This window comes from Prionailurus viverrinus, chromosome E1 (genome assembly GCF_022837055.1).
Source record: "Prionailurus viverrinus isolate Anna chromosome E1, UM_Priviv_1.0, whole genome shotgun sequence".
NCBI classification, from domain to species: domain Eukaryota; kingdom Metazoa; phylum Chordata; class Mammalia; order Carnivora; family Felidae; genus Prionailurus; species Prionailurus viverrinus.
This window is the reverse complement of record NC_062574.1, coordinates 36800245-36827358: the sequence shown is the minus strand read 5'-3', so window position 1 is coordinate 36827358 and position 27114 is coordinate 36800245. Positions and strand designations below refer to the sequence as shown.

The following is a 27114-nucleotide window of genomic DNA, read 5'->3' as shown; positions in this document are numbered from 1 at the left end:
TTTATCAAATTGGCAAGGATCAAAAAATGTGACAATAAACTGTTGTGGCAAGGGCATAATGGTAACCAGTAGTCTTATCCACTCATATATATCACAGCCTTAACCATGTTAAGATTTACTGGATTTACTAGAAAAATCTATCCAAAGCAACTGACTTAAAGTTGGACAAAGATCACAGATGTATAAGAGCAAACCACTGGAGACTATGTAAATAAATGTTCAACAAGAAAAAAATGACTAAGTAAATCATAAATACAACTTGATGTATAGTCATTAAAAATGATGTTCATAAAAAATTTTTAGGGGCGCCTGGGTGGCTCAGTAGGTTGGGCGTCCAACTTCCGCTCAGGTCATGATCTCACAGTTTGTGAGTTTGAGTCCCGGGTCAGGCTCTGTGCTGACAGCTCAGAGTCTGGAGCCTGCTTCAGATTCTGTGTCTCCCTCTCACTCTGCCCCTCCCCCAGTCTCTCTTTCTCTCTCTCTAAAGAAAAAATAAACATTAAAAAATTTTTTTTAATGACATGGAATTCTTACACTATAATTTTAGGATTAAGTGTAGGATACATAAAATATACAGTAAGAGTTTAATTATCTGTACACATGTATACACAGAAAAAAAGAATAGTGATAACTATAATAAAAAAGGTGAATATCATTTGGGGTTATGGGTAATTGCATTTTTTTCCGTATGTTACTTTATATATTCCAGCTCAAATACCCGACACAGAGGAGACACTTGGATATTTGTTGAATAAATGCATAACTTCCTGATTATTTATATAATCAGCAAAAACAGTTACAACAGTCTGATATTTTATTGTCCTTATCCTTTTCCTCACTCACCTTTGAAGGACTTCACACCCTCTAGTAATTCTTTCTCAAACACCTTTTTATCAGCTGTAAGATAAAACATAATTGAGTTTTTGACGGTTCACGGAAATTAAAGTGTTTACTTTCAGGAAGGGGAAATTTAGAAATCTATCACAATTCATTCTCAATGAAATGCAAAACTCAGTGTATTGATACTCTATCCCTGGACAGAATACAAGGCTATTGTTAGTGGTACTCTAGTTTGCTAAAATGCACACAGCTTTTTCTTTCTCGTTATATCCTCACAATTTGGTTTCATTTTTTCTTTCTTCATCTTTCCTGCCCTTCTGCCCTTTCATCTTCTTCCAGCTTAGACCTTAGATTTTTTTTCCCAAAGGGACAAAAGAACTTGTTTGTCCTGTAATGGGACCTCTGACTGTAGAGGTCCCAGTTTACTAGACCAAAATCTAAATGAAAGAACAATATTTTTTAAAATGCTAGGATTCAGTCTTTTAAAAAACCATAGTTTTAATTGACATAAAATGTTTCAAACAGTAGAATTTCTAACACAAAACTTTAAAACAAAGCTTCTGTGCAGTTTTGAGGACTTGAGGAGACCTGGTCACTGCAGACATGGTCCCTGTTTGTCCAGAATTTAGGATAGTGCCATGAACACAACAGATCTTCAATAAATGTTTGTTGAATGAAAAAATTTTTAGATATCAGTAAAGTAGAACTTCAATGCTTACCAGAAACTGGCAGGGTTTTCAGAAACTTTTTATATTCCTTATTTGTGATCTCTATTCCCATGTTTTTCAGAACATTTTTCAGGTCCTCAGTAGGAATCTTCTCTCCTTTAGAAAGACATACATAAACATAAGGAAACATCCTTCCCAGGTTCAGCGGGGAAGAACTAGGCATAATCAAGCTTGGTTTAGCTATTCAGAATCAAGGAGGTAAGAAAATCTTCTCTTAACCTAAGAGAGTATCTTCAATGATAAGATAATATCATATATAATAGGTGAAACAGGGATTGTACAACTTCTCAGTAAATTAGATGTGTTTGATGACTAATAATTCGACCACTAATATAACATCTGTATTCTTTTCTTTCTTTTTTTCCCTCTTCTTCTACACTTTTCTCGTTACCCTCCTCTGGGCCTCCCTGCGCCCTTCCCTTTCCTCTTCTTTTATCTGAATTATTGGACTAGTTTTAAAAATGACAATAAAAGCTGGTTCTCTATTAAAATTTTCAGTAAATCTGAGTAAATTTATATTTACATTGTTACACTGTAAGCTGGGCCTATAAGAATAGGGAGATAGATTTGAAATCACATATTTAAAAATCTACTGAAGACAAGAGAAAACAAAAAAGCCATAAGAACAAGAAATCGGGGGAAAAATAGGCTAATTTGAAAAGGAACTAAAACAATATCTAGAAATAAAAATGTAGTTATTGAAATTAAAACCCCAATGGATAAATAGTATGAGACACAGTTGTAGAAACAGTGAGCTAGAAGAGAGGTTTAAGAAAAGACAAAAACATAAAATAGGGAAAATATGAAAAGAAAGAAATGAAGAGCAAATGAGAAGGTTCAACATACATGTAATTGGAGTTTCTAAAAATGAGAAAAGAGCAAAAAAAAGAAGCAATATTTGAAACATAAGGGCTGAGAGTTTCCAAAACTTGATGAGAGGCATTAATGTTCAGTTTTAGGAATCATAAGTTCCAAGCAGGAAAAATGAAAAGAAGTCCACACTTGGCCACATGATAATGAGAATTTCAAAGATAGAGATAAGAGTGATAAGAGAAAAAGAGATTAACTATAAATAAACAATGAAAACTTATAGTTGATTTTTAACAGCAAAAAAAGAGGTCACAGAACAGTGGATATATGAATCTATCATCTTTCTGTCTAATATTCATATGTATTTTCTTCTTTCTCCTTTTTTTTCCCTTTTAAATTTAAATATGACTTTTTATTATAGGTTAACTTTACCAGATAGTCTTTAGGTTACAGAATATTCAGATGGGACTGTAACGAAATTTGAGAATTAACATAGCCTAGAGATAGTATGACTGTCTCCCAGAGATAGACTCCTGGAACTTTGCTTCTCCTAATTCTGGTAAGAGAATGAGAACACCTTCATTTGTAGGAAGGACAGTTGCATCTTATTCGTTGGAAACAAAGAGTTGTTTTGTTGTCATATGGAAGTTAAGTTCAAACATATGTAGAAGAGTCCATAGCTGAGTAGCCAGAGGGGTAGACTATTTCAGCTGTTTAGTTATTATCTCTCAGTCCCAACTCTACCCTTCTAATCTCTGCTTTGTGATGCTGAGGCTGGGACTTGGTAGACCATGTTTCTGTTTTGCTAGCTGGTTCCATATTAAACTCTGCCAATGAGTGGATGGGGGGAGTGGTAGAGAAACAGAGGGACTGAAAGACTGTCCAATGAAGTTCCTTCCTGTGGTAATAAATGAATACAGCTTTCAATTTTTCAACCTTGTGGAACCAGTTTCATTACACTCGTCAGAGATACGCACGGCAGACTTCAGAGTTCTAAGGTAGAATGATAATCTGTAACTCTAGACATAGTCAAAGCATGAGTCAAGGCTGAGTGTAAAACAAAGGCATTTTCAGAGAGTAACCCTTGTTGAAATTACTAAGAAGTATGTACTTCAGGAAGAATGAAACTGAACCCAAAAAAGAGCAGAAGTAAAAAGCAATGGTGAACAAAGAAAGTACGTGTATTTAAGTTTTGCAAAAGATCAGATTTAAATTGCTCTGCCCTTGCTTGCAATATACTCACTTGGCAAAAGCTCATTCCTGTTTAAATACAAGTTTGTGCTTACTCTGTGCCTGCAGGCAAGTAGCTGAACTAGAGCTGGAGTCAACTGTGCTGACTGTTCTCACTTTAAATGGATGATCGTGAACCTCAGGTGAGTCCTTAATTCAGTTGGGCAACCACACTACACTTTGCTAGTGTATTAACTTTCCTCCTTTTCTAGATGACTACTTCATATCTCTTTTTTTCAAACTCCCACTTCCTCTTCTTCCATTTGATCATATCTTCTTTTATGTCTTTAATTAAAAAAAAAAACAACAAAGCCTTCTCTTGATGTCACTTTCACCAATTTACTTGCCTCGTTGTTCCACCTCTTTGCTTCCCCTGGCAGCAATATTTCTCAGATATTCACAATGCTTCTAAATGCTATCTTCCCATTTTCTCTTAAACTCACTTCAGTCGGCCTTCTTTCTACCCTCACTACCTGATAATTTTCTTCTTTGTATCATTAATGGTAGTTGATGATTTGAGATCACTATTTCGGCTATACGCAATGGTCAGTTCTCAGGTCTTATCTTACTTGAACTACTGACCTATTTGACTGTTGATCTGCCCTCCCGGCTGATACTTCTACAAGCTGCTGTAGATGCACTGATCACATCTCTTCAACCCTTACCATTTTAATGTGTGCTAGCCCAAGTTTCGGTTGTTGGCATCTCTTTATCTGAGGGATTTCTTTGGTTGCAGAGTTCACTCTGCCTATGCTCAACTGGCTGGAAATACAAGTGGAATAATATTGCCTCCCTCTCCTTGAGCAGTTACCAACCAATGACTGATAGGAGTTGATATAAAATCCTAGCTCTCCCACTCCCCCTGAGGCTGTGTTCTATGCCATTTCCCAGATATTCCCCAATGGGATTAAGTTCCAGTTATCTTCTTGGTAACTTGCCTGATAAACACATACTGTATTTGCTGCCTTCATTCACTTCTCTACTCCCCTATCTGTGTTTCTTGGACTCACCTTCCAAGTAAACCATCTGCCTGTATGATATTTGTCTCAGGGTTTGTGTCTGGGGGCACCCAACCTAATCTACTTATTTGGCTTTTAGGACACCATATTCTCTTGGTTTTCTACCTACTTCACTGGTCACTTCTTGGTCTTTTTTGCTTTAACACTACTTAAAAAAATTAATGTATTTATATTTTGAGAGAGAGAGGAAGAGAGAGACAGAGAGAGAGACAGAGAGAGACAGAGAGAGAGAGAGAGAGAGAGAGAGAGAGAGAGAGAGAAAATATGAGCAGGGGAGGGACAGAGAGAGAGGGAGAGAGAGAATCCAAAGCAGGTTTCGTACTGCCAGCATGGAGCCTGAAGTGGGGCTTGAACTCACAAACCATGAGATCATGACCTGAGCTGAAACCAAGAGTTGGACACTTAACCAACTGAGCCACCCAGACGCCCCTGCTTTAACACTCCTTAATGTTGAAGTGTGCCAAGATCACTCCTTAGTTCTCTTTCATTCTCTATCTATACTCACTCACTCATTGGGTGAATTCATTCAATCTAATGGCTTTAAATATCATCTATATGCCTATGGCTTTCAATTTTATATTTTTAGCCAAGATATCTTTCTTGAATTTGTGACTTACTGGTAGCTTTGTACCTGTTATCTCTATTTGGGAGTCTATTAGATATCTTAAAATATCCCAAACTGAACTCCTAAGTTTCTTCCATCTAAACCTGTGTTTCAGGCAACTTTCTCCAGACTCTGATGTAAAGTCTATCCTTTTAGTTGTTCAAGACAAAAATCTTAGAATCATTCCTGACTTCTTCCTTTATCTAGTTGCTGTCAGGAAACCCTGTTGACTTCTTTTATTATTTTTTTAATTGAAATAAAATTGACATATAACATTACTTTAGTTTCAGGTATACAACATAATGGTTTGATGTTGGTATAAGTTATGAGATGATCACCACAATCAGTCTGGTTAAAATCCATCAACACAGTAGCTCCTTTTAAAATATATCCAGAATCCAGCTACTTTTTAATCATCTTCATTGCTTTCTACCCTGGTATGAATCACCATCATTTCTAACATCAATTACTTCAAAAGCCCTTTTAGGGTTTTAATTCCCTATTCTCTACCTCCCCGAGTCTGTTCTCCCCATAGAATCCAGGAAGATCTGATGAAAACATCTGACATAGGTCAGATCATATCATGCCTCTACTCTAAAACCTGCAATGGCTTTCCATTTCTCTAAAACAAACAAACAAACAAACAAACAAACAAAACAAAAAAAGAAAGCCCAGGTCCTGGAAGGGCTTTCATGGTCCTGACTAATCTCGCACCCATCACCTCTTTCTCCTCATCTCCTATTACTATTTTCCTTCCTTATTCAGCTTCAGATACATTGGACTTCTTGCTTTCCTTGAATAGTCCAGGTATGCTCCTGCCTTTAGGTCTTAGTCCCTATTCCTTTTGCCTGTAATTCTTTTCCTACAAGTCCCCACATGGACAAAACCCTTACCTCCTTCAAGTATTTGCTCAAATGTCACCTTCTCGGAGGCCTGATTATCTGTTTAAAGCCATAAGTGCCCCTTTCCCCAAATACACCTTCCCCTTCCAATGTCCTTTAGTATACTTTTCATTTTTCTATAGCATTTATCACTTTCTAACATACTACATAATGACTTATTACGTTTATTGTTTATTGCTTGTTTCCCTTGCTAGTGTGTAAGCTCCAGAGTAGCAATAATCTTTGTTCTGTTTGCTCTTATATCCTAAGTGTCTAGAACAATGCCCACATTTAAATGCTGAGTAAATAGTTGTTAAATGAATAAGTGGAGGGAGGAAACACTATTGTGTTAAAAATATAGTTCCGTATAGGGAAACAAAAGCAAACCTGAACTACTGGGACTTCATCAAGATAAAAAGCTTCTGTACAGCAAAGGAAACAAAAAAACTAAACGGCAGCCTATAGAATGCGAGAAGATATTTGCAAATGACATATCTTATAAAGAGTTGGTATCCAAAATCTATAAAGAACTTATCAAACTCAACACCCAAAAAACAAACAATCCAGTTAAGAAATGGGCAGAAGACATGAATAGACACTTTTGCAAAGAAGACATCCAGATGGCTAACAGACACATGAAAAGATGCTCAACGTCACTCATCATCAGGGAAATACAAATCAAAACCATGATGAGATACCACCTCACACATGTCTGAATGGCTAAGATTAGCAACACAAGAAACAACTGGTGCTGGTGGGGATGCGGAGACAGGAGAACCCTCTTGCACTGTTGGTGGGAATGCAAACTGGTGCAGCCACTCTGGAGAACAGTATGGAGGCACCTCAAAAACTAAAAATAGAACTACCATACAACCCAGCATTTTAACTATTAGATATTTACCCAAAGGATACAAAAATACAGATTTGAAGGGGTACCTGCACCCCGATGTGTATAGCAGCATTAACAACAATAGCCAAACTATGGAGACAGCTCAAATGTCCATAAACTGATGAATGGATAAATGGATAAAGAAGATGTGGTGTGTGTGTGTGTGTGTGTGTGTGTGTGTGTGTGTAATGTAATATTACTCAGCCATCAAAAAGAATGAAATCTTGCCATTTGCAACGACACAGATAGGGCTAGAATGTATAATGGGAAGCGAAATAAGTCAATCTTCAAGATTTGTCAAGAGACAGACAAATAGTAGATATTTCACTCATATGTGGCATTTAAAAGACAAAAAAGATGAGCACATGGGAGGGAGTGGGAGAAGAGAAGAGAGGGAAACAAATCACAAGAGATTCTTAAGGAAAGGGAACAAACTGAAGGTTGCTGTAGGGAGGTGGGTGGGAGAGGGCTAGATGGGCGATAGGTATTAAGGAGGGCACTTGTTGTGATGAGCATTGGGTGTTGTGTGTAAGTGATGAATCACTGAATTCTACTCCTGAAACCAATATTGCACTGTATGTTACCTAAATTTTAAGTAAGAAAAATAGTTCCATATAAAACTTTAAGATCACATAATATAATCCTCACTGTACCATCTCACTCACCTGTAATATTTTTAACTTCATCCATCAGTACATTTACATCAATCTTCCCATTACCTTTAAGATAAAAAAGCATGAAAAAGATTTTTAGAAAAATGATATAAAAATTTTAAATTGTGAAATAGAAACCCCAAATTCAGCCACTTTGAGACACTTTCCCTAGAAATTTATTATTTTTTTATGTCATTAACTTAAATTAATATAGCTCCTGCATTTTACATTATCAAATTACATGCAGCACAATGCATGAACAAAGTTTAAAGCACTCTCCTTTCCTTCAAGACAATCTATTATTTACTAGGTTACTCTTTTGCAGGCACAGGTCTGAAATTTTTTGAGAGTTTAAAAATTTTGTTTAAAAATGATGTTTCCATTTTGTCAGTGCTGACTTTCCCTTTGGGCTTATGATCACCTTAGCATCAAGTGATCCCTGTAAAGGATAGAGTGCTGTACGCCATGCCTAGCTGCTCTCAGGTTGCCAACATGATAATCATCATGTTGATATATTCAGTTACATTCCCAGATATGATGACAAAACTCTTGTGCAGTACCCATTCTCAACTGAAAGACTTTTTCATAGACTACGTGCTTAGTTTCTTTAGGCTATTTCTCAATTCTGAAGCTACTGGAGGTCAATGGATACATTTTTAGTAGTTTGTAATATTGCAAGTTTGAGAAGCACTGGGTTGGGATGTTAAGATAGTAGTTAAAAGATGCAATTACTCTAATTGGCAAGATTCAGTTTGGAACCTTAGAGCCGCCTGTGGACATACTCATTTTCCACTTATGACTTGGTCAAGGGTGCCAATCCGTCACTCCTCAAACATGTTCACACTCTTGTTTTAAGTGTAGTAATAATTCTAAGATTGTCAATTCCTCCAAGAGTGAGATACCAAGAATCACTTTGTATTCCTACTATTACCTTAGCATTAGTTTGTTTGCAAAAGATTGTTACTAAATTGATACTAAAGATTGATACTAAACACAAATGCTTCCTAAATAATTAAGTTCCAGTAGAATGCAAACATATTGCAGAGAATGAAGTAGTTTTAAAACCAGTTTATAGTTCAGGTTCTTAGATATAGAATTTTTCCTGGCTTGTTTTTTTTTTTATGTCTTTTCAGTTATGATGATCTTTTATTGGTATCCTTTTATAGTTTTAGAGCATCTATGATGATGATGATGATGAATACTATTGTATTATGACTTTTACACAGGATAAGGAAAAACTTTTATTGGAGAAAAATCTGTTCCTGTAAAGGACAGATCCTAGAAGGTCTTTTGCTTTGTGTGTCTCTTAATCAGCTTCACTGAGGCCTATCGGGCCCCTGAAACAGTCTTCCCTCCTATTTCAGATGGTTCCACAGATGTACAAGGTCGTCCACAAGAATTAGATTAGAATTAGCCTCATTTTAAATTACTGTGCTGGTATCTTTTCTTATGTTTCAGGATAGTAGAAAAACAAGGCAAAGACAAATATCTGTATTTATTGAACTGGCAGGTTAAGAGAGCTATGAAAGGGATTAAAAACCAAAGAAAAAGCCATTTTTGGGAAAACCGCTTACCTCTTACTAAGGCAAAGTTTCCGAGGCTCTAGAACAGTGTCTGACATATTATAGGCATTCAGTTAAAGTTTATGGAATAAAAGAGTGGAAGGTACTACTGGTTTAGAAAAGTCCACGTTCATTGACTTGGATCTTATATCTTCACTCCTTCCTCAAAGGGGCAGGTGTCAAAATTTCCTCATGAATGTTTCTCAGTTCTACCAGCATGAGAACAGTCTGATATATGCCAAGTTTAATGAATTCTGTTGACCATTACTATGTATCTTCTTAAATTTCTTAGTTCTAGTAGTTCATGGCAGTATAGCAGAGTGGTTAATAGTTTCTGGAGCCAGATTGCCAGCCCACAACTTACTAGCTCTATGACTTTACACAAGCTACTTGAGTTCTCTGTGTCTTAGTTTCCTTATATGTAAAATGGGAGTAAAATTAGAACCTGCCTTATAAAGTTGTTTGCAAGATAAAGTAAGACGATATATATAAAGTGCTGATGATAGTGCCTTACACATTTCAGGACCATGTTGCTCATTGCTGTTTAATGCTGGTTAGTGGTAGGGACTCAAAGATTAAAATCTTGAGTATTCTCCATTGAACCCTGGCATTCCCTGTGAAGAGTGACACTTGCCATGTATACTGGGCACCATTCTTGGTTATACTTCCCAAGTGAGAGCCACTGAGCTTAGTTTAGTAGCTATGTGAAAGGCCTCACTCTTTCTTTTTATTCTCAGATACATCATATCTTCAGGTAGGTAGTCCAGGCCTGATACTAGCCTCAAGTCCAAAGTTTGGCTAAAGAGTATATTGACACTTAAAATTCTCACCATCAGTTGGTAGGAGGTCCTTCAGTTCCTGGATTTTTTTCTTCTTGAGATCAATTCCCATGTTTTTCAGGAAAGTGTCCACCTTATTTGGAGACACCTTCACCCCTTAGGAAAGAAAGGGATGGGATATGAAAAATATTTGTAATGATGTAAAGAGTGGGTTATTATAGATCATGCCTAGGCATCAATACTACATAGACAATGAAGAGCAAAGAACAATTAAACTATCCAACTAAATGTGGTTTGTTGTTATCTAAGTGAGGAATTCCTAAACCCTGATCTATGGAATTCTGTTATTACTTTTAGGAAAACATTTAAGAGAAGAAAGCGAACAATTAAGGGTATTTGGTAAGTCATAGCACAGACTAAAATCAACCTTTATACATGTGTTTGAACAGAAGAATGGGAAACTTGCTAAATTAATGGACAACTACAAATCCATCCATCCATCCACCCACCCACCCACCCATCTGTCCATTCAGCTAGCCATCCATTGAGCCAGACAGAAGCCAATCCATGGATTTACTCTATCATAATTCTCTGAGACACTTTTTAAGAACATATGCTTCTAGATACTATCCATGGAAATTCAAGATCAATATGACTAGAAAGGGGCCTAGTGACTTGAATGCTACATATTCCACCCTCCCCCTGGTAATTTTAATATACAACTTTATTTGGGAACCGCTGCCTTTGGGTTACTGTAATGTACCTAAAGCATATGAAGAATAAACACTGACTTAACAAACCATTGGGACATCTGGGATAATAATCTGAAAATTGAAAAATAGGAAGAGTTTTTGAAAATAAGAGCAAAGCCAAAAATGAACCCCTGGGACCTCATCAAAATAAAAGGCTTCTGCACAGTGAAGGAAACAATCAGCAAAACCAAAAGGCAACCGACAGAATGGGAGAAGATATTTGCAAACGACGTATCAGATAGAGGGTTAGTATCCAAAATCTATAAAGAACTTATCAAACTCAACACCCAAAAACCAAATAAACCAGTGAATAAGTGGGCAAAAGACACGAATAGACATTTCTCCAAAGAAGACATCCAAATGGCCAACCAACACATGAAAAAATGCTCAACTTCACTCATCATCAGGGAAATACAAATCAAAACCACCATGAGATACCACCTTACACCTGTCTGATGGCTAACGTTAACAACTCAGGCAACAACAGTTGTTAGAGAGGATGTGGAGAAAGAGGATCTCTTTTGCATTGTTGGTGGGAATGCAAGCTGGTGCAGCCACTCTGGAAAACAGTATGGAGGTTCCTCAAAAAACTGAAAATAGAACTACCCTACAACCCAGCAATTGCACTACTAGGCATAGATCCATGGAATACAGGTGTGCTATTTCGAAGGGGCACATGCACCCCCATGTTTACAGCAGCACTATCAACGATAGCCAAAGTATGGAAAGAGCCCAAATGTCCATCGATGGATGAATGGATAAAGAAGATGTGGTACATATATACAATGGAGTATTACTCAGCAATCAAAAGGAATGAAATCTTGCCATTTTCAACTATGTGGATGGAACTGGAGGGTATTATGCTAAGTGAAAGTAGTCATTCAGAGAAAGACAAAAATCATATGACTTCACTCATATGAGGACTTTAAGAGACAAAACAGATGAACATAAGGGAAGGGAAACAAAAATAATATAAAAACAGGGAGGGGGAAAAACATAAGAGACTCATAAATATGGAGAACAAACTGAGGGTTGCTGGAGGGGTAGTGGGAGGGGGGATGGGCTAAATGGGTAAGGGGCACTAAGGAATCTACTCCTGAAATCATTGTTGCACTATATGCTAACTAATTTGGATGTAAATTAAAAAAAATAATGAATAAAATTAAAAAGTAAAAAAAAGAAAATAAGAGCAAAACTTGATGACCAGTTTTACCTGCCTTTTCAATATGCTTCTTACTCACCTTTGAGAGACTGTAACTCTTTCATCAATCTGTTCATGTACACCCTTCCTTTGGCTGTGGGGAAAAAATAAATTTCAGGCAGGAGTGTTGATATTTAAATATATAATGAAACATGCATAGGTTCAGAAATGGAGACTTCTAGTATTTTATTCTAGAAATTTAAATGATTAAAAAATTTTTTTCATGTGCATTTATTTTTGAGAGAAGAGAGAGACAGAGCGTGAGTGGGGGAGGGGCAGAGAAAGAAGGAGACCCAGAATCTGAAGAAGGCTCCAGGCTCTGAGCTGCCAGGACACAGCCCGATGCAGGGCTTGAACCCATGAACTGTGAGATCATGACCTGAGCCGAAATCAAGAGTTGGACACCCAACCGACTGAGCCACCCAGGGGCCCCTAGAAATGTATATTTCACTTCCAAGAATAAAACTTAGAGGAGTGGAAACAGCTCTCAATTTGGTGAAATCATTTTGGTGATGGGGGTAGGGGGATGAAACATTCCTTAACTAGGCAGTATTAGTTTAAAAAAGTCCACATATTCAGGGCGCCTGGGTGGCTCAGTCGGTTAAGCATCCGACTTCGGCTCAGGTCATGATCTCGCGGTTCGTGAGTTCCAGCCCTGTGGCAGGCTCTGGGCTGACAGCTCAGCGCCTGGAGCCTGCTTCAGATTCTGTCTCCTTCTCTCTCTCTGATCCTCCCCCGTTCATGCTCTGTCTCTCTCTGTCTCAAAAATAAATAAACGTTAAAAAAAAAAAAGTCCACATATTCAACTTCTCTGAAGGCCACTGAGATTTTTCCCCACTGTGGTATTTTTAATGCTCACCATCAACTGGAAGCTTGTTCTGTAGTTTCAGGCCTTCATCTTCTGTGAGTGTTATCCCCATATTTTCCAGTAAAATTTCCAGGTTACTAGTATCGACCTTCTCACCTTTAAAAATTAAAAGGTGGTAAAAGTTGAAAATTTGAAGAATGGTGATCTCATGTTCTAAAAAAAAAAAAGAAAAAGAAAAAAAAAATCCCGGGGTGCCTGGGTGGCTCAGTCAGTTGAGTGTTCGACTTCAGCTCAGGTCATGATCTCACGGTTTGTGAGCTCGAGCCCTGTGTCAGGCTCTGTGCTGACAGCTCAGCGCCTGGAGCCTGCTTCAGATTCTGTCTCCTTCTCTCTCTGCTCCTCCCCACTTGTGCTCTGTCTCTCAAAAATAAATAAATGTAAAAAAAAAAATTTTTTTTTTAAATCCCATTTGTTGATTAAACAATGAAGTAATCCTGACAAGAATGCCAGCTAAGACAGCATCTTAGAGCTTTTTGGCTCAAACAATGGCAATCAAATTTAGGCCAGCAGTCTGTAGATGCAAACATTCACGGATATACAGGTAGAGTGAGAGAATTTATCAGTAAGGAAAACAATGCTGCTGAAATATAATTTTGTGTAAATGTTAAAATCCTGGTGTTGCAAAGTCTTCTTAATTACCTATCATGGAATCATACAGGGCTTTTCTCCAGGGGCTTCTTTCTTAACCAGAACTGGCTCTCTGTCATGCCTCAGGGATTTGGTGGGCTTGCCTCCCTCTCTTCTTGGCAGCCTCTACCACCCATAAAGTTTTTTTGGTGGCTAGGAAATTAGATGCAGTCTTCCAAGCTCTCCTGTTTTTAGGGTCCCAGGAAAACTGGCACATAGTTATTTTTATTCTAAGGGCTTCAATGTAAAGTGCTACAATGAGCCAGACAGGCGAACATCAGACTCTCACAGAATGGGTAAGACACAAAGCTAACAAGTTTGTTTGGTAATGGACTTTTAGGAGGGTGGAAATCACCACTTATCCCTGCCCCCCAGTAGCTGTTTCCCAATCTGCTCGTAGGATGGCTGTGTGAAACTTTCCTTCATGATGGCTCTTGCCTCTAGCTTGAAGATGCAGTTTAGTAACAAAAACAACAAAATGGTAATTATGTGAGGTGACAAATGCGTTAGCTAACCATATTATGGCAAATATTCTGAAATACGTGTATCAAATCATCACATTGCATACATTAAATGTACACAGTTTAGTTTATATATATATATTATATCTCAACAAAGCTGGGGAAAAAAGGATGCTGTTTAAGTGGGCAATTTGCACCTCCTAATCATTTCCGATTTCAGGAAAAGAAAACTCTTGCTTTTAGTCCTCTGGAACCACACCGCAGTACTTCCATTGGGAGGATAATACCTGGGGAGGGAGCCAGTCTTCTGCACAAGTGCCTGGGAGGAAATGTGTACAAGGGTTGCTCTCCCCTAGCTGCTTCAGACTCTTCTGGAAAGCCTTGCACCATGGAGCTTCTAAAATACCCCCCCCCCCCCCCCCCCCCGTAAGCAGCCAAGGAATGATTCTTCAGATACAACAGAGCAATTTCCTAGTCTGCTAGCTCGATCACTTTTTTTTTTATTAAAAAAAGGTTTTTTTAATGTTTATTTATTTTTGAGAGAGAGATACAGAGACAGAGCGTGAGCAGGAGAGGGCCAGAGAGAGAAGGAGACACAGAATCTGAAGCAGGCTCCAGGCTCTGAGCTGTCAGCACAGAGACTGATGCACAGGGCTTGAATGCACTAACCCCCCTCCAAGATGATGACCTGAGCTGAAGCCGGATGCTTAATCAACTGAGCCATCCAGGAGCCCCTAACTTGATCACATTTTGACAGACATGGGCCTTCTTCTAGGTTATCAGTCTAACAACCCCTGCCATCTGTATCATTCCCATTCTTCAAAATGTAAGCCCACAGAGTTTTCTATCCTCTCAAATCTATTCTGTGTTTTACCACTCTGATTTTTCTTTCCATTGCTAGCTTTCTTTTCACCCTTCCCACAGTGCCCTCTCGGGCTCATATTTCATTAAATATGAATTTCTCTAAATCTTCAGTCTCTTTATAGACTCTTACCTTCTTTCCTAACTGAACTTTGTCTGTTCTGGATAGATTTTCCTTTTGCTTTTCCTTTTCCTTTTCCTTCCCTTCCCATGCCCTCCCCACCCCCTCCCTCCTTCTTTCCTTCCTTCCATCTCCCCTCCCTTCTTTCATTTCCTTCTTCCTTCCTTCCTTCCTTCCTTCCTTCCTTCCTTCCTTCCTTCCTTCCACCCTCTCTCCCTCCCTCCCTTCCTTCTGAGAGAAAGCTGCTCTTTTTTTTTTTTTTTTCCCCATAACTCATTTGCCATAGGGCTTACATTCTCCGAGATCCTATGTGCTGCTTTCTGGCCATACTCAAACCTTTCCTTTTGTGAGAATTATGGTACTTGGCTTTCTTTTTATTGTCACTTAGTGACTTCTTGGTCATTTAAGGAGCTTGTCCCATTACTCACAGTCTTCCTCTGCACCCAAATTCCTGGCACCATAATAGGCAATTCTAGTCTTTATATAGATAGTTCATTCCACAACCTGGCCTCTCAATTTCTTGAGCTCCTTAGCCTCGATGATGGTCCCCTAAATCCTATGCTACTTACCTATCAAGGACACATCCTGAACTTTGTCATCACCTGGAAATGCTTTGCCTCTAACATCTTCAATTGTAGCATACCTACTTTTGGTCGGAACCTATATTCTTGCACTTCTTTTACTTCCTTCCTCCTGCCACCCCTGTTACAGTTTTGATAGAGACTTTCATTCCCTTCTCTCTTGCTTTCCTGCAAGTTCATGCTTTCCATGATAACTTCACTTCCTCTTTTAGCCACACTAGACCACCTAACCACTCTCTTCACAACACCACCATTGTCTTTAGGCTTTCATTCTTTTGGCACATCAGCTTTAAGAATCTCATACTTTGGGGGGCACCTGGGTGGCTCAGTCGGTTAAGTGTCCGACTTCGGTTCAGGTCATGATCTCGCGGTTTGTGAGTTCGAGACCCATGTCGGGTACTGTGCTGACAGCTCAGAGCCTGGAGCCTGCTTCGGATTCTGTATCTCCTGTCTGCCCCTCCCATGCTCATGCTCTGTCTCTCTCTGTCTCTCAATAATAAATAAATGTTAAAAAAAAAAGAATCTCATACTTTGGGGGGTGCCTGGGTGACTCAATCGGTTAAGCATCCAACTTCAACTGAGGTCATGATCTCATGGTTCATGAGTTCAAGCCCTGCGCCCGCTTTGGATTCTGTGTCTCCCTCTTTCTGCCCCTTCCCCATTCATGCTCCGTCTCTCTCTGTCACTCAAAAATAAATAAATGTTAAAAAAAATAAATAAAAAGAATCTCCTACTTTGGTCCAACTGAAGGATATCATAGTCATGTGAAAAGTCGCCATTACTTATTTATGGTGTCTGACTTTGGTTAGACTCTTGGCACTTCTCAGCAAGGCTTTCATATATTCCTCATCAACTCTAGTTACTGTTCTCTTATCTGAATTATCCACCATCATTAACACTTTCCTTAAAGTCCTCTACCCCACCACTGGGTCCTTTCTTTTAGTAGATGATCCTGTTTCCTACTATACAGAGGATGGAAGGTTTTAGATGAAATCCTCTGAATCTTACTTCCACGTCTACCTAGATTCTCTATATCTGTATCCTTCCTGACTCGAGGTCTGCTTGTCTCAGAAAAAGAGGTGGCCTCAGATTCTTACTCACATATTTAACTGCCTAAGGTTCAGTCTCCCTGGAACCTCAAACTCAGTATGACCAAAATGGAAACTGTATCTCTACTTCTAAATGTATTTTACTGAATTACATATTTTGGTCAATGTCACTGTCACCCACTCAACTACTCAGCTCAGAAACTGAGGAGTCGTCCTTCATTTCATCCTTTTGCTCTAGCTCTATACAAAACCTACAGTAACCAAACTCTACAGTTTCTATAGCTGTAACATCTCTTCTACATGTTCCTTCCTCTCAAGCCTCACAGAGAATGATTTACTTCTACTCTTTACTGTCATTCACCTGGACATTTACAACATGCTTCCTAGCTAGTTTCCTTGACTCTATTCTTGTACATACACCTCCCTCAATCCTTTATACTGCTGCTAGAGTAATCTTTCTAATTTACAAATCTAATTACATAGTCCCCTGCTTAAAATCCTGGAACAACTGCCCCCTCTGTGCAAAATGAAAGTCATACTTTTTTACTAAGTATTCAAGGTCCTCCGTGAATTGCCTCCTGTATTAGTTTCCTATTGCTGTAACAAAACAGCAATTACCGAAAACATGGTGGCCTAAAACAATACAGATTTTTTTTCTTTTACAGTTCTGGAGGTCAGAAGGCCAAAATTAGTTTTACTGAGTTAAAGTCAAGGTGTTAACTGGGCTGGTTCCTTTAGGAGGCTCTTGGGAAGAATCCATTCCCTTGCCTTTCCCACTCCTAGGGGCCACTTACACTCCTTAACTTACTTCCCCTCTTCTATCTTCAAGGCCAGGAATGGAGCATCCTGCTTCTGTCGTCACATTGCCTTCTACTTTTTCTGTCGGAAACTCTAACCTTGCTTCCCTCTTCTAAGGACACTTGTGATTATATTTAGAGCCCAACTGGATAATCAGGGATAACCTCCTCACTTCAAGATCCTTAATCACATCTCCATGGTCCCTTTGGCTGTATAAGGCAACATTCATTCCCAAGTTCTGGGGATTAGGACCTGGATATCTTTGTGAGTCATTACTCAGCCCACCATATCCTGCTCCTTCCTCTTTAAGTTTATTCTTTGCCAAACTCCTGACAGCATTTATGCTGTAGCTAGCTACCCCCAATTTTTTCTAGTTCCTTAAAGCATCATACAGTTTCTCATTTTGGTGCCTTTTATTATCATTTTCTTCTCTATCAGGAATGCCCATCCTGCTGTGTCTGGAAAAACTGACTTATAGTTTAAGGATCAGCTCTTGTGTTGACCATTCTATTAAAGCATTTCCCAATTTCTCTTCCTCAGGAGCAAATGACCATTCTTCCTCTTCTTTACTTTGTATAGGTTTTTAACATCGCCCAATAATATCTTATTGCATTTATTTATATGTTTTTTTTTCTTGCCCAAGCTACATGACCTCCTGGATGGTTGGTTTTTATAGATCCACACTTGAGATGTACAGATGTTTACTAATGAGGTAATAAAGATCTAACCCACCTGTAAAAATATTTCCTTCATCCATTACCACGTTCACTTCAATCTTCCCCTCATCTGTAAGAGAAGACAGAATTTTGTGCCCAAAACAATAGTAGAAATAGAAGAAAGACAAAGAAGCCACACACTGAAGTACAACACAAAATTCAGCAAATTTTAATGATTTGCTCTAGAATTTTATCCTATTTTTTATCAAATGTAAACGTAGAAAGTCAAAGCTCTGATCAGTCAAAGCTCTGATTATAAAAAAGATACTTAATTTCATATGAAGACATCAGTATTTATTCTATTAAGACAAACTGCACATAGTAGAGTACTGCTAGGCTGACATTTAAAAAGTAGCCCTCTCTATTTTCAGATCAGGAAGAACTCCATTTTACTGATTATGAGGCTGACAAGCACTGTAAAAGGGGTAAATGCTCCAATAGGAAAGATCTGACTTGAAGCATTAATAATGTCTATTTCTGTACTGAAATGACAGGTGACATTTAGCTATGTTCTTCCACTATCCACATTCAACATGTATTTAAAAAGCTTGATCAACCTAAATGAATTTTAATATATTTTTTTAAATTTTGTATTTTTTAAAAACTTTATTTTGTATTTTCCTCTTAAATGAGGGTATTTAGAAGGAACCACCTGATAGATTGTCAGTGCCTCACAGGAAAATGTCTCATCCATTCTCATGTATTTCAATTAGTCCCACAGAAGACTTAGGATGGTCTGAGATGGGTCTCTAATGCTGCTTCCTGTGGGCTCACTGACCTGAAGAGGGGTACTCAGGGAGATGGCTGACACTTCCACAACCAAAGTCACTGTTGTGGCATTCCAGTAAACTTTCAAGATACCTGGAAAATGTGGTAGCAAAAAATATCTACATCCTTTCATAGGCAGATCAAAAATATTGGGAAATTATATGTTTCTAGTAATAAAAAAACTGTCCTATGGAAAATTCACTTTTTCTGGCAACAGCAAAGGCATCATTAAGTGGCATTGTGTTGAGATGAATATAGACTGGTTGTTATTATTACTACTAATAAAAACTCTATGCTAGGAACTTGCAATGTTTAGGAAAGGTAGCCATTATTCTGTTTTTAACAAAAGGGAACTAAGACTCAGAGGGTTTCATTTGACCAATCTTGCACAATTAGGAATTTTCAGTGCTGAGATTCAAACCTGTGTCTCATTCCAACTTATAAATTCTTTCCACAATGCCATCTAATCAGAGGAACAAGTGGGATTAATCTCAGGTTTTTGCTGTTTTTCCCATGAGAGTTGTTATCTTGGAAACTTTTCTGAGTAGGTCTTATGGGTCTTGTATTATGGGGTCATGCTAACATATGCTAGGTGTGAATTATATAATGGCAAAGTACTTTGAAAATTATTCTCCATCTTGAAATTGTTTCTGGTAGTTCAGAATCTACTCTAGGTAAATGTTTTTTTTTTTTTTTTGTCTCTCTTTTAACACTATTTCCTCCTTATTCTATTTGCTTACTTTCAAACTTTTCTTATCAGATATTCCCTCCATTCTTCTTCTTCTTTTTTTTTTTTTTATCTTCTTCTTTTGGTCTGATTATAATCTCATCAGTGCTCTGGCATGTTGCTAAACTTTGCTGAATCTGTGGATTGGTAACTTCCTAAGTAAAGATGAATTATTAGAGTATTCATTTCTAACCATATTCATACATATATCTAGTTGAATGTCATGTAGGTATATTAAAGTCAACATGTCTAAAACTGAAACTACTCTCGGGGCGCCTGGGTGGCTCAGTCGGTTGAGCGTCCGACTTCAGCCAGGTCACGATCTCGCGGTCCGGGAGTTCGAGCCCCGCGTCAGGCTCTGGGCTGATGGCTCAGAGCCTGGAGCCTGCTTCCGATTCTGTGTCTCCCTCTCTCTCTGCCCCTCCCCCATTCATGCTCTGTCTCTCTGTCTCAAAAAAAATAAATAAAAAACATTAAAAAAAAAATAAAATAAAACTGAAACTACTCTCTTGACACTGTAACCTGAACATCTTCCTGAATTCTCCAATTGGCTTATGATATGACTGATGACCTAGCCACCAAAAGGTCTCTGTTTTCTTAAAATTCTTATTTTTCATAATTCACATGTAATCAGTCATCAAACCTATTCATTTTAATTCTAAAATATTTCCCAAATCTCTTATCTGTCATTAAGTTTACTTTGCTTGCTCAGGCCTTATAATCTCTTGTTGCATCATAGCAATATCTTTCAAATTTGAGTCTTCGCTTCCAATAGTGCCTCCTACATTGTCATCAGTATTGACTTCCAAAAGAGAAATACTCTAGAAATATCATTGCCTATAGGATAAAGTCTAAGATCAAGGAGAAAAATAGACAATTCAAGAACAATAGTTGGGATTTCAATATTCCACTCTCAATAAAGGATAGAACAACTAAATAGAAAAGTCAGTAGCATAAAGGAGACTTGAACAATATTATCAACCATGAGAAATTCTTTAGGATATACCAGGCCATAAGTCTCATTCAATTTAAAAGGACTGAAATCATAAAAAAGTATGTCCTCTGACTATCATGGAATTAATTCAAAATCAACAGCAGGAGAAAATTTGGGAAATTCACAAACATTTGGAAATTCAAAAACACATTTTGAAATAACCCATGGATCAAAGAAGAAATATTGGAAATTAGACAGTATTTCTAACTGAAAATGAAAACACATCATATTGAGATTTCTGGAATGCAGCTAAAGTAGTGCTTTGAGGAAAATTTATAGTTGTAAATAAACACCTATATTAGAAAAGAAAAATTTCAAATTAATAATCTAAATTATCATCTTAAGAATCTAGAAACATAAGAGCAAATGAAATCAAATGTAAGCTGAAAGAAGGAAATAATAGAGATTAGAGCTGAAATCAATAAAATGGAAAGCAGAAAACCAGTAGGGAAAATTGATATCGGCTCTTTGAAAAGATCAACAAAATTGACGAATCTTTAGCTGGGTTAACCAAATAAAAAGAGAAAAAGACACGGATCAAAATCAGGAGGGATGACATCACCATCAACTCTACAAGAATTAAAAGGAATATAAAGGAATACTGTGAACAACTTCGTGTCAACAAATTAGACATGAAATGGACAAAATGCTAGAAAGGTACAAATTACCAAAACTAATTCAAGAGGATGAAGGCTCAGCTCCACAGCATGGTATAAGGTCTTTCCAGTCTCAGCAGCCTACCTTTCTAGCCATGTTTCCTGTTTCTTTACAACATGAAGCATATATTCTAGCCACAAGGAAATACTTGCTGCTCTCCTAACATTCATGAATTTGCATGATTTTATGCTTTTGTATGCATTGCTTTCCTCATCTGGAATGCCTTTATCCCCCCTCAGGTTATCCTTGAGTTTTCTCACATAAGTAAGCACTTGCAAGTATAGGCTCTATATGTACTGTACATGTAGCCTGTGGGTGGGTGCTTGTTTGCTGTGGGTTGTCCCAGCTTTCTTTTCTTTTTCTTTTTATCTTTATTTTTATTTTTTTTTGAGAGAGAGAGAGAGAGAGAGAGAGAGAGAGAGAGAGAGGGAGAGAAGGAGGGAGGGAGGGAGAGAGAGAGAGAAAATGCTAAGCAGGCTTCATGCTCAGCATAGAGTCTGATGCAGGGCTTGATCCCACCACCCTGGGAATCAAGAGTTATAAACTCAACTGACTGAGTCATCCAGGCACCTCTCTTTTAAAAAATTTTAATTCCAATATAGTTAATGTACAGTTATATTAGTTTCAGGTGTACAGTATAGTGATTCAAGAATTCTATACATCATCCAGTGCTCATCATGACAAGTGCCTTCCTTTAACCCCATGGAATGCCTCTTTTTTTCCCCTGAAGAATTTCTATACATTTTTGACAAGTCTTCCTCTGATTCTTTACCTGGTGAACTTAGCTTTTCCCTTCCTCAGGATCTTACTGAATGCATTTTTAGTATTACAGCACAACCGCATAGTGGTATGATGGCCTGTCAGCATGTGAGACTCCTTACTAGATGCTGAACTCCTAGAGGACAGAGAACCATCATCTTCATTTTTATATTCCTAATAGTTTATGTATATTAGGCACTCAATAAAGTCCACTGCAGGAATTGATGAATTCTTGAGGATTGGGTCTCTTTCTGTTTTTTAATGTTTCTGCACACTCTAAACATGCTCTCAGAAATTCTCACATACAAATGCAAAGTTTCACCGTAGGAGCAGCTCACCATCAGCAGGCAGGTTGCTGAGCAGGTCCAGGTACTCCTCTTCTTCCAGGTCAAAGCCCATACTTTTCATGAAGAGTCCTAACTGATTAACATTAAGCTCCACTCCTTAGGGAAACAAAGGATGGAAGTGAGAAGGGCAAACAATAATGATAAAGTGAAAAATGCTAGGCATGTCCATGCATTAATTGGAGGGACAACAATCAAAGGAACAATAAATTTGCTTAAATGAAAAGAGCTAGAATGGGAATCAGGAACAGAACCTGCTCTTCATTGTTGTCCAGAAGACTTGACTGTAGCTCTCGGGAGACATTTATAAGGAGAAAAATAAAGGATTGGCAAGTCTGATGAAGACCGTCTTTCTAATTCCTCTCTGGAAATAGGACTTGGAATGATAGAGACAAAAGTAATTCCTTCAAAGGTAGTTATGTTAAAAGTAGTAAATGATGAGACAAAAATTTGTTAGATTAACAAATTTGTCATCACCAAAAATAAATGTGGTTTTTAAAATGTAAATACGAAACATAAGGAATCTCAATTTTACCTGACTGCTCACTCACCTTTGAGAGACCTTATGCCACCCAGCAACTTATGCTTATACAACTTTCCAGCAGCTGTAAGATAGGGCACAATACAGTAATTGGTAAGGGAACCTGTTGTAATAATTTAAAACCTAGCAATTTCAGAAAGAACAATTCTTATAGTTTTACTCATTTTTCCCCCCTGTTTATTATATCCCAACTTAAGAGTTAGACCAATAGAAAAAGCTCTCAAGAGAGTAAATCTACACACTACTTAAAAAATGTTTATTTACTTTGGGGAGAGAAAGAGAGAGAGAGCACGTGTGGAGAGGGGCAGAGAGAGACGGAGACACAGAATCTGAAGCAGACTCCAGGCTCTGAGCTGTCAGCACAGAGCCTGATCCGGGGCCCAAACTCATGATCCGTGAGATCACAACCTGAGCCGAAGTCTAATGCTCGACTGACTGAGCCACCTAGGTGCCCTGTACCCACTTTCTGATTTGACAGTTGAAACAATTATTAGTGGTGTCTTTCCATACCTTTCCCATGTCTCTCTTTTCATCTACTTCTCATTTTCTCCTTTTTTTGCTTAAGATCACACATATTAATGCTTGCAGGGATAAGAGTAGATACTAGTGGGACTCATGAGTGAAGCCATGGATGATTTCTGAGCTAAAAAAAACCTGACAACCATGACAGGACTTCTTTGAATATTAGTAATGAGTATTTCTACATGTTTTCCACGTGACATCACATAGATGTTGTTTTAGATATTTTCATTGACAAGCCCATGAAAATGACTCTTCTGCAAGGTAATCCCTCAGTGAGATGTCCTGTGCTGCCAACACAGGTGTTGTATTTTACAAAAATTCAAACATGGATTTCTACTCCCACATAGGTGGTGGACTAGCATGAATATCTGGTTCCTTCCCCACAAATCAACCCTGAAGAAACTGAAGTCTGAGCAGTGTCTAACCACTGCCCTTAAACCCCACAGGCTGATGTTCACTGGAGCCTGACCTTACACCTTTACCTAAAGCATATTTTCAAACATAGTAATGATGCCCCAAGAGAACAAGGACTCACAGGACAGGACCAAAGTAGCCAGTCATCTGAGGAATATAACTACTTCAAAAACAAACAGACAAACAAACAAACAAACAAACAGACTGAATAATGTATATTATTTGAATAAGAATTATTGGAATAAAAGGACCAGGAATTTAAAATAAGCATGACAGATATACTTAAGGAGAGAAGATATTAGCAAAATATAAAAAGAACAAGAAAATATGAAAAGAATCAATGGAAATATTAGGTATAAAACATTTGGTATAAAAACAATTTTAATTTTTTTAATGTTTATTTATTTTTGAGAGAGAGCACAAGTAGGGGAGTGGTAGAGAGAGAGAGAGAGAGAGAGAGAGAGAGAGGGGGAATCCTAAGCAGGCTCTGTTCTGTCAGCATGGAGCCAGATGAGGGGCTCAAACCCATGAACTATGAGATCATGACCTGAGGGGAAGCCAAATGCTCAACCAAGTGAACCACCCAGGCTCCCAGGACACCCAGGCACCTCTGCTATAAAAAAGTTTAAATAAAGAAACACAGCGGAGGAGATAGAGTACAAAGGAAATATCTAAAAAATTAATTAGTGGGTAGTTTGATCAGATTGAAGAATTCTCTCAGAGGGCAGCAGAAAAGGATAAAGAGGTGGAAAATGGAAAATTATAAGATATGCCTATAGAAGTAGCAGTGCTAATCTCTGGGTAACAAGAGTTCCAAAGGAGAGAAAAAAAAAAGGTAAGGAGAAACTATTTGATGAAATAATAATTTAAAATCTCCAGGATTAAAGAAAGATGACTTTATATTAAAATAGCTCATATAGATTTAAATAGAAGACGGAAAATTCCAACCTAGATATACATTATAGCGACTTTAATAATATCAAATAAAAACAAAATTCTAAAACTCTTCAGAGAGAAAAGAAGGAGACCTATAAAGGAAGAAAAACCAGATTGACATTAGATTTCTCAACAATAATTCTAGATGCTGAAAGGCAATGGAGTAAAATTAATGGAGAAATATTAAAAGGGCTTCGAACTTAAATACAAATTGTTATTTAAGCATGAGGGCATAACCAAAATATTCCCAAGGACTCAAGATTTATGATTCATCACACAGACACCCATATTGAAAACTTTTTAAAAAGAAAGTACTCAGGGGTACCTGGGTCGCTCAGTCGGTGAAGCACTTGACTTCAGCTCAGGTCATGATCTCATGGTTGGTGAGTTCAAGCCCCCCATTGGGCTCTGTGCTGATAGCTCAGAGCCTGGATGGAGCCTCCTTAAGATTCTGTGTCTCCCTCTCTCTCTGCCCCTCCCCCCATTGTGCTCTGTCTTTCTGTCTCTCAAAACGAAATAAACATTTAAAAAATTTAAAAAAAGGGCAGTACTTGATAAGTAAAACAAATCTAGGAGTTGTTACAAGAGGTATGGAAGGGAAAAATGACCAAATATCTGGTGAAGTATATTGATTTTTTTTTAAAGTCAAGAGAAAAAAGAGAAAGAATATTATCTATAGTAACCCTGACTTAAATCCTAGTTAAATACCAACATAATTGGTATAGCAAGCAAGGTAAGTTGACAAATAGGACATGAGAGTATACTAAAATCCTTGTCTTATTTGGGGGATTGATGAATTTAAGATATCAGTGAGGTAAGTGGCCATGAATATGGGTCTTAAGGACAACCACTATAATTTTTCAACCTGTAGAATAAAACTTAATGAATCTAATGGGAAATATAAAGACAGAAAAAAGTAATAAGAATACTGTAAATGGAAACTATGAAATATTATAGCAGAACCATGTCCTATAAACAGTAATTATGAAGGAATTTATTAAGGAATTTAACTCAACAATTATAAAATATAGACTCTTAGATGATATTAAAAAATAAAACCAAACAGTATATTGTCTACAAGTGACATAACAAAAAGACAGTAAAACTTGAAAACAAAAGCATGGATATGAACCAAAAGAAAGCCAGAGTAACAGTACTATACCTGACAAAATAGTATTTAAGGCAAAATATATATCATAAGGGACAAAGAAGGATGTTCTCTTAATGGTGTCTTATAAGTCCTTAGGCCTTCTTTATTCCTTTTCATTTTCTGTCCATTTTGCTTCTCTAATTAGATAATTTCAAATGATCTTTCTTCAGGTTCACTGATTCTTTCTTCTGCTTGTGCCAGCTGGGTTCTTAAGTTTTTAAGCTCATTATTGAATTCTTCAGTTCAGTTATTTTATTTTTCAGCTCCAAAATTTATTTGGTTCATTTTTACATTTTTCATCTCTATGCTGAATTTCTCATTTTGTTCTTGTATTGTTTTCATTATTTAAATTGTTTATTTGACTTCTCTTGTAGCTCTCTGAGTGTCTTTAGAACAATTATTTTGAATTCTTTGTTAGGTAATTTGTGTATCTCCATTTCTTTGGGGTCAGTTACTGGAAGTTTACTGTGTTCCTTTGGTGGTATCATGTTTCCCTGATTCTTCATGATCCCAATAGACTTGTGTGTGTCTGTGCATTTAAAGAAGCAGTCTCCTATACTTTATATGGACTGTTTTCAGTAAGGAAAGACCTTCACCCATCTTTAGGGATACACCAGAGTTGTTGCGGCTCTGGGACTAGTGGTACCTGGTGCCAAGAGTGGAGATATGTGTTGACTCCAGGTCTGGGGGTATATGGTGTCTTGTCTGCTCACATTCCTGGGGTCCAGGACATGAGCAACTCCATGGTCCTTAGTGAGAGCTATGGGGGATCCACAGTGGTTTCAAGGGCTTTTGGGGTCCTCAGTAGCACCTCCAGGTCCAGTGGCTGGGGAACAGGACAGGTGGCGGTGCTGGCTGGAGTTAGTGGTTTGCACATACTCAGCTGTGGGGCCTCACTGCAGGTGAGCCAGGGCTGGCTGCAGACATACTCATAGTAACGTGGGTAGCTGGCTTCTGTGAACAGAAAAACCTTGAGCGAAAATCTTAGTGGCAAAATCTGCAGGAAATCTGTAGTGGCTGTGTTGACATTTGCTTTCTTCAGTAAGGAAAGCTATTGGGGTCCTCTGTGGAGCAGTGTGCTGGGGTCTGTAATGAGGTCCTCAGTGATGAAAGCTGGGGGTAACTTTCATATTTGCAAGGGCTATTGAAGTCATCAGCAGCAAAAATTGCTGGGGCCATTTGCAGATGAGGCCACTGGGAACTGTGGTTGCTCCCACTATGAACTGATAATGGTTTCCTTTTCCCTTCTTCCTTGTTCTTAGACATCTCTAG

The 27114-nt window shown here is 38.0% G+C and overlaps 1 protein-coding gene across 19 annotated transcripts in view; it reads right to left on the bottom strand.

The window, feature by feature from the left end:
- EFCAB3 (EF-hand calcium binding domain 3) overlaps nt 1-27114 on the bottom strand; it is a 477549-nt gene that overhangs the window by 78439 nt on the left and 371996 nt on the right. For all 19 annotated transcript variants that reach the window (XM_047833629.1, XM_047833634.1, XM_047833633.1 and 16 more), the window contains 9 exons: nt 22831-22884; nt 22274-22378; nt 18047-18100; nt 12808-12912; nt 11989-12042; nt 10047-10151; nt 7667-7720; nt 1560-1664; nt 844-897 (listed from right to left, as the gene is read on the bottom strand). In XM_047833629.1, coding sequence (XP_047689585.1) covers nt 844-897; nt 1560-1664; nt 7667-7720; nt 10047-10151; nt 11989-12042; nt 12808-12912; nt 18047-18100; nt 22274-22378; nt 22831-22884 — 690 coding nt within the window. The remainder of the gene's footprint in view (nt 1-843; nt 898-1559; nt 1665-7666; nt 7721-10046; nt 10152-11988; nt 12043-12807; nt 12913-18046; nt 18101-22273; nt 22379-22830; nt 22885-27114) is intronic.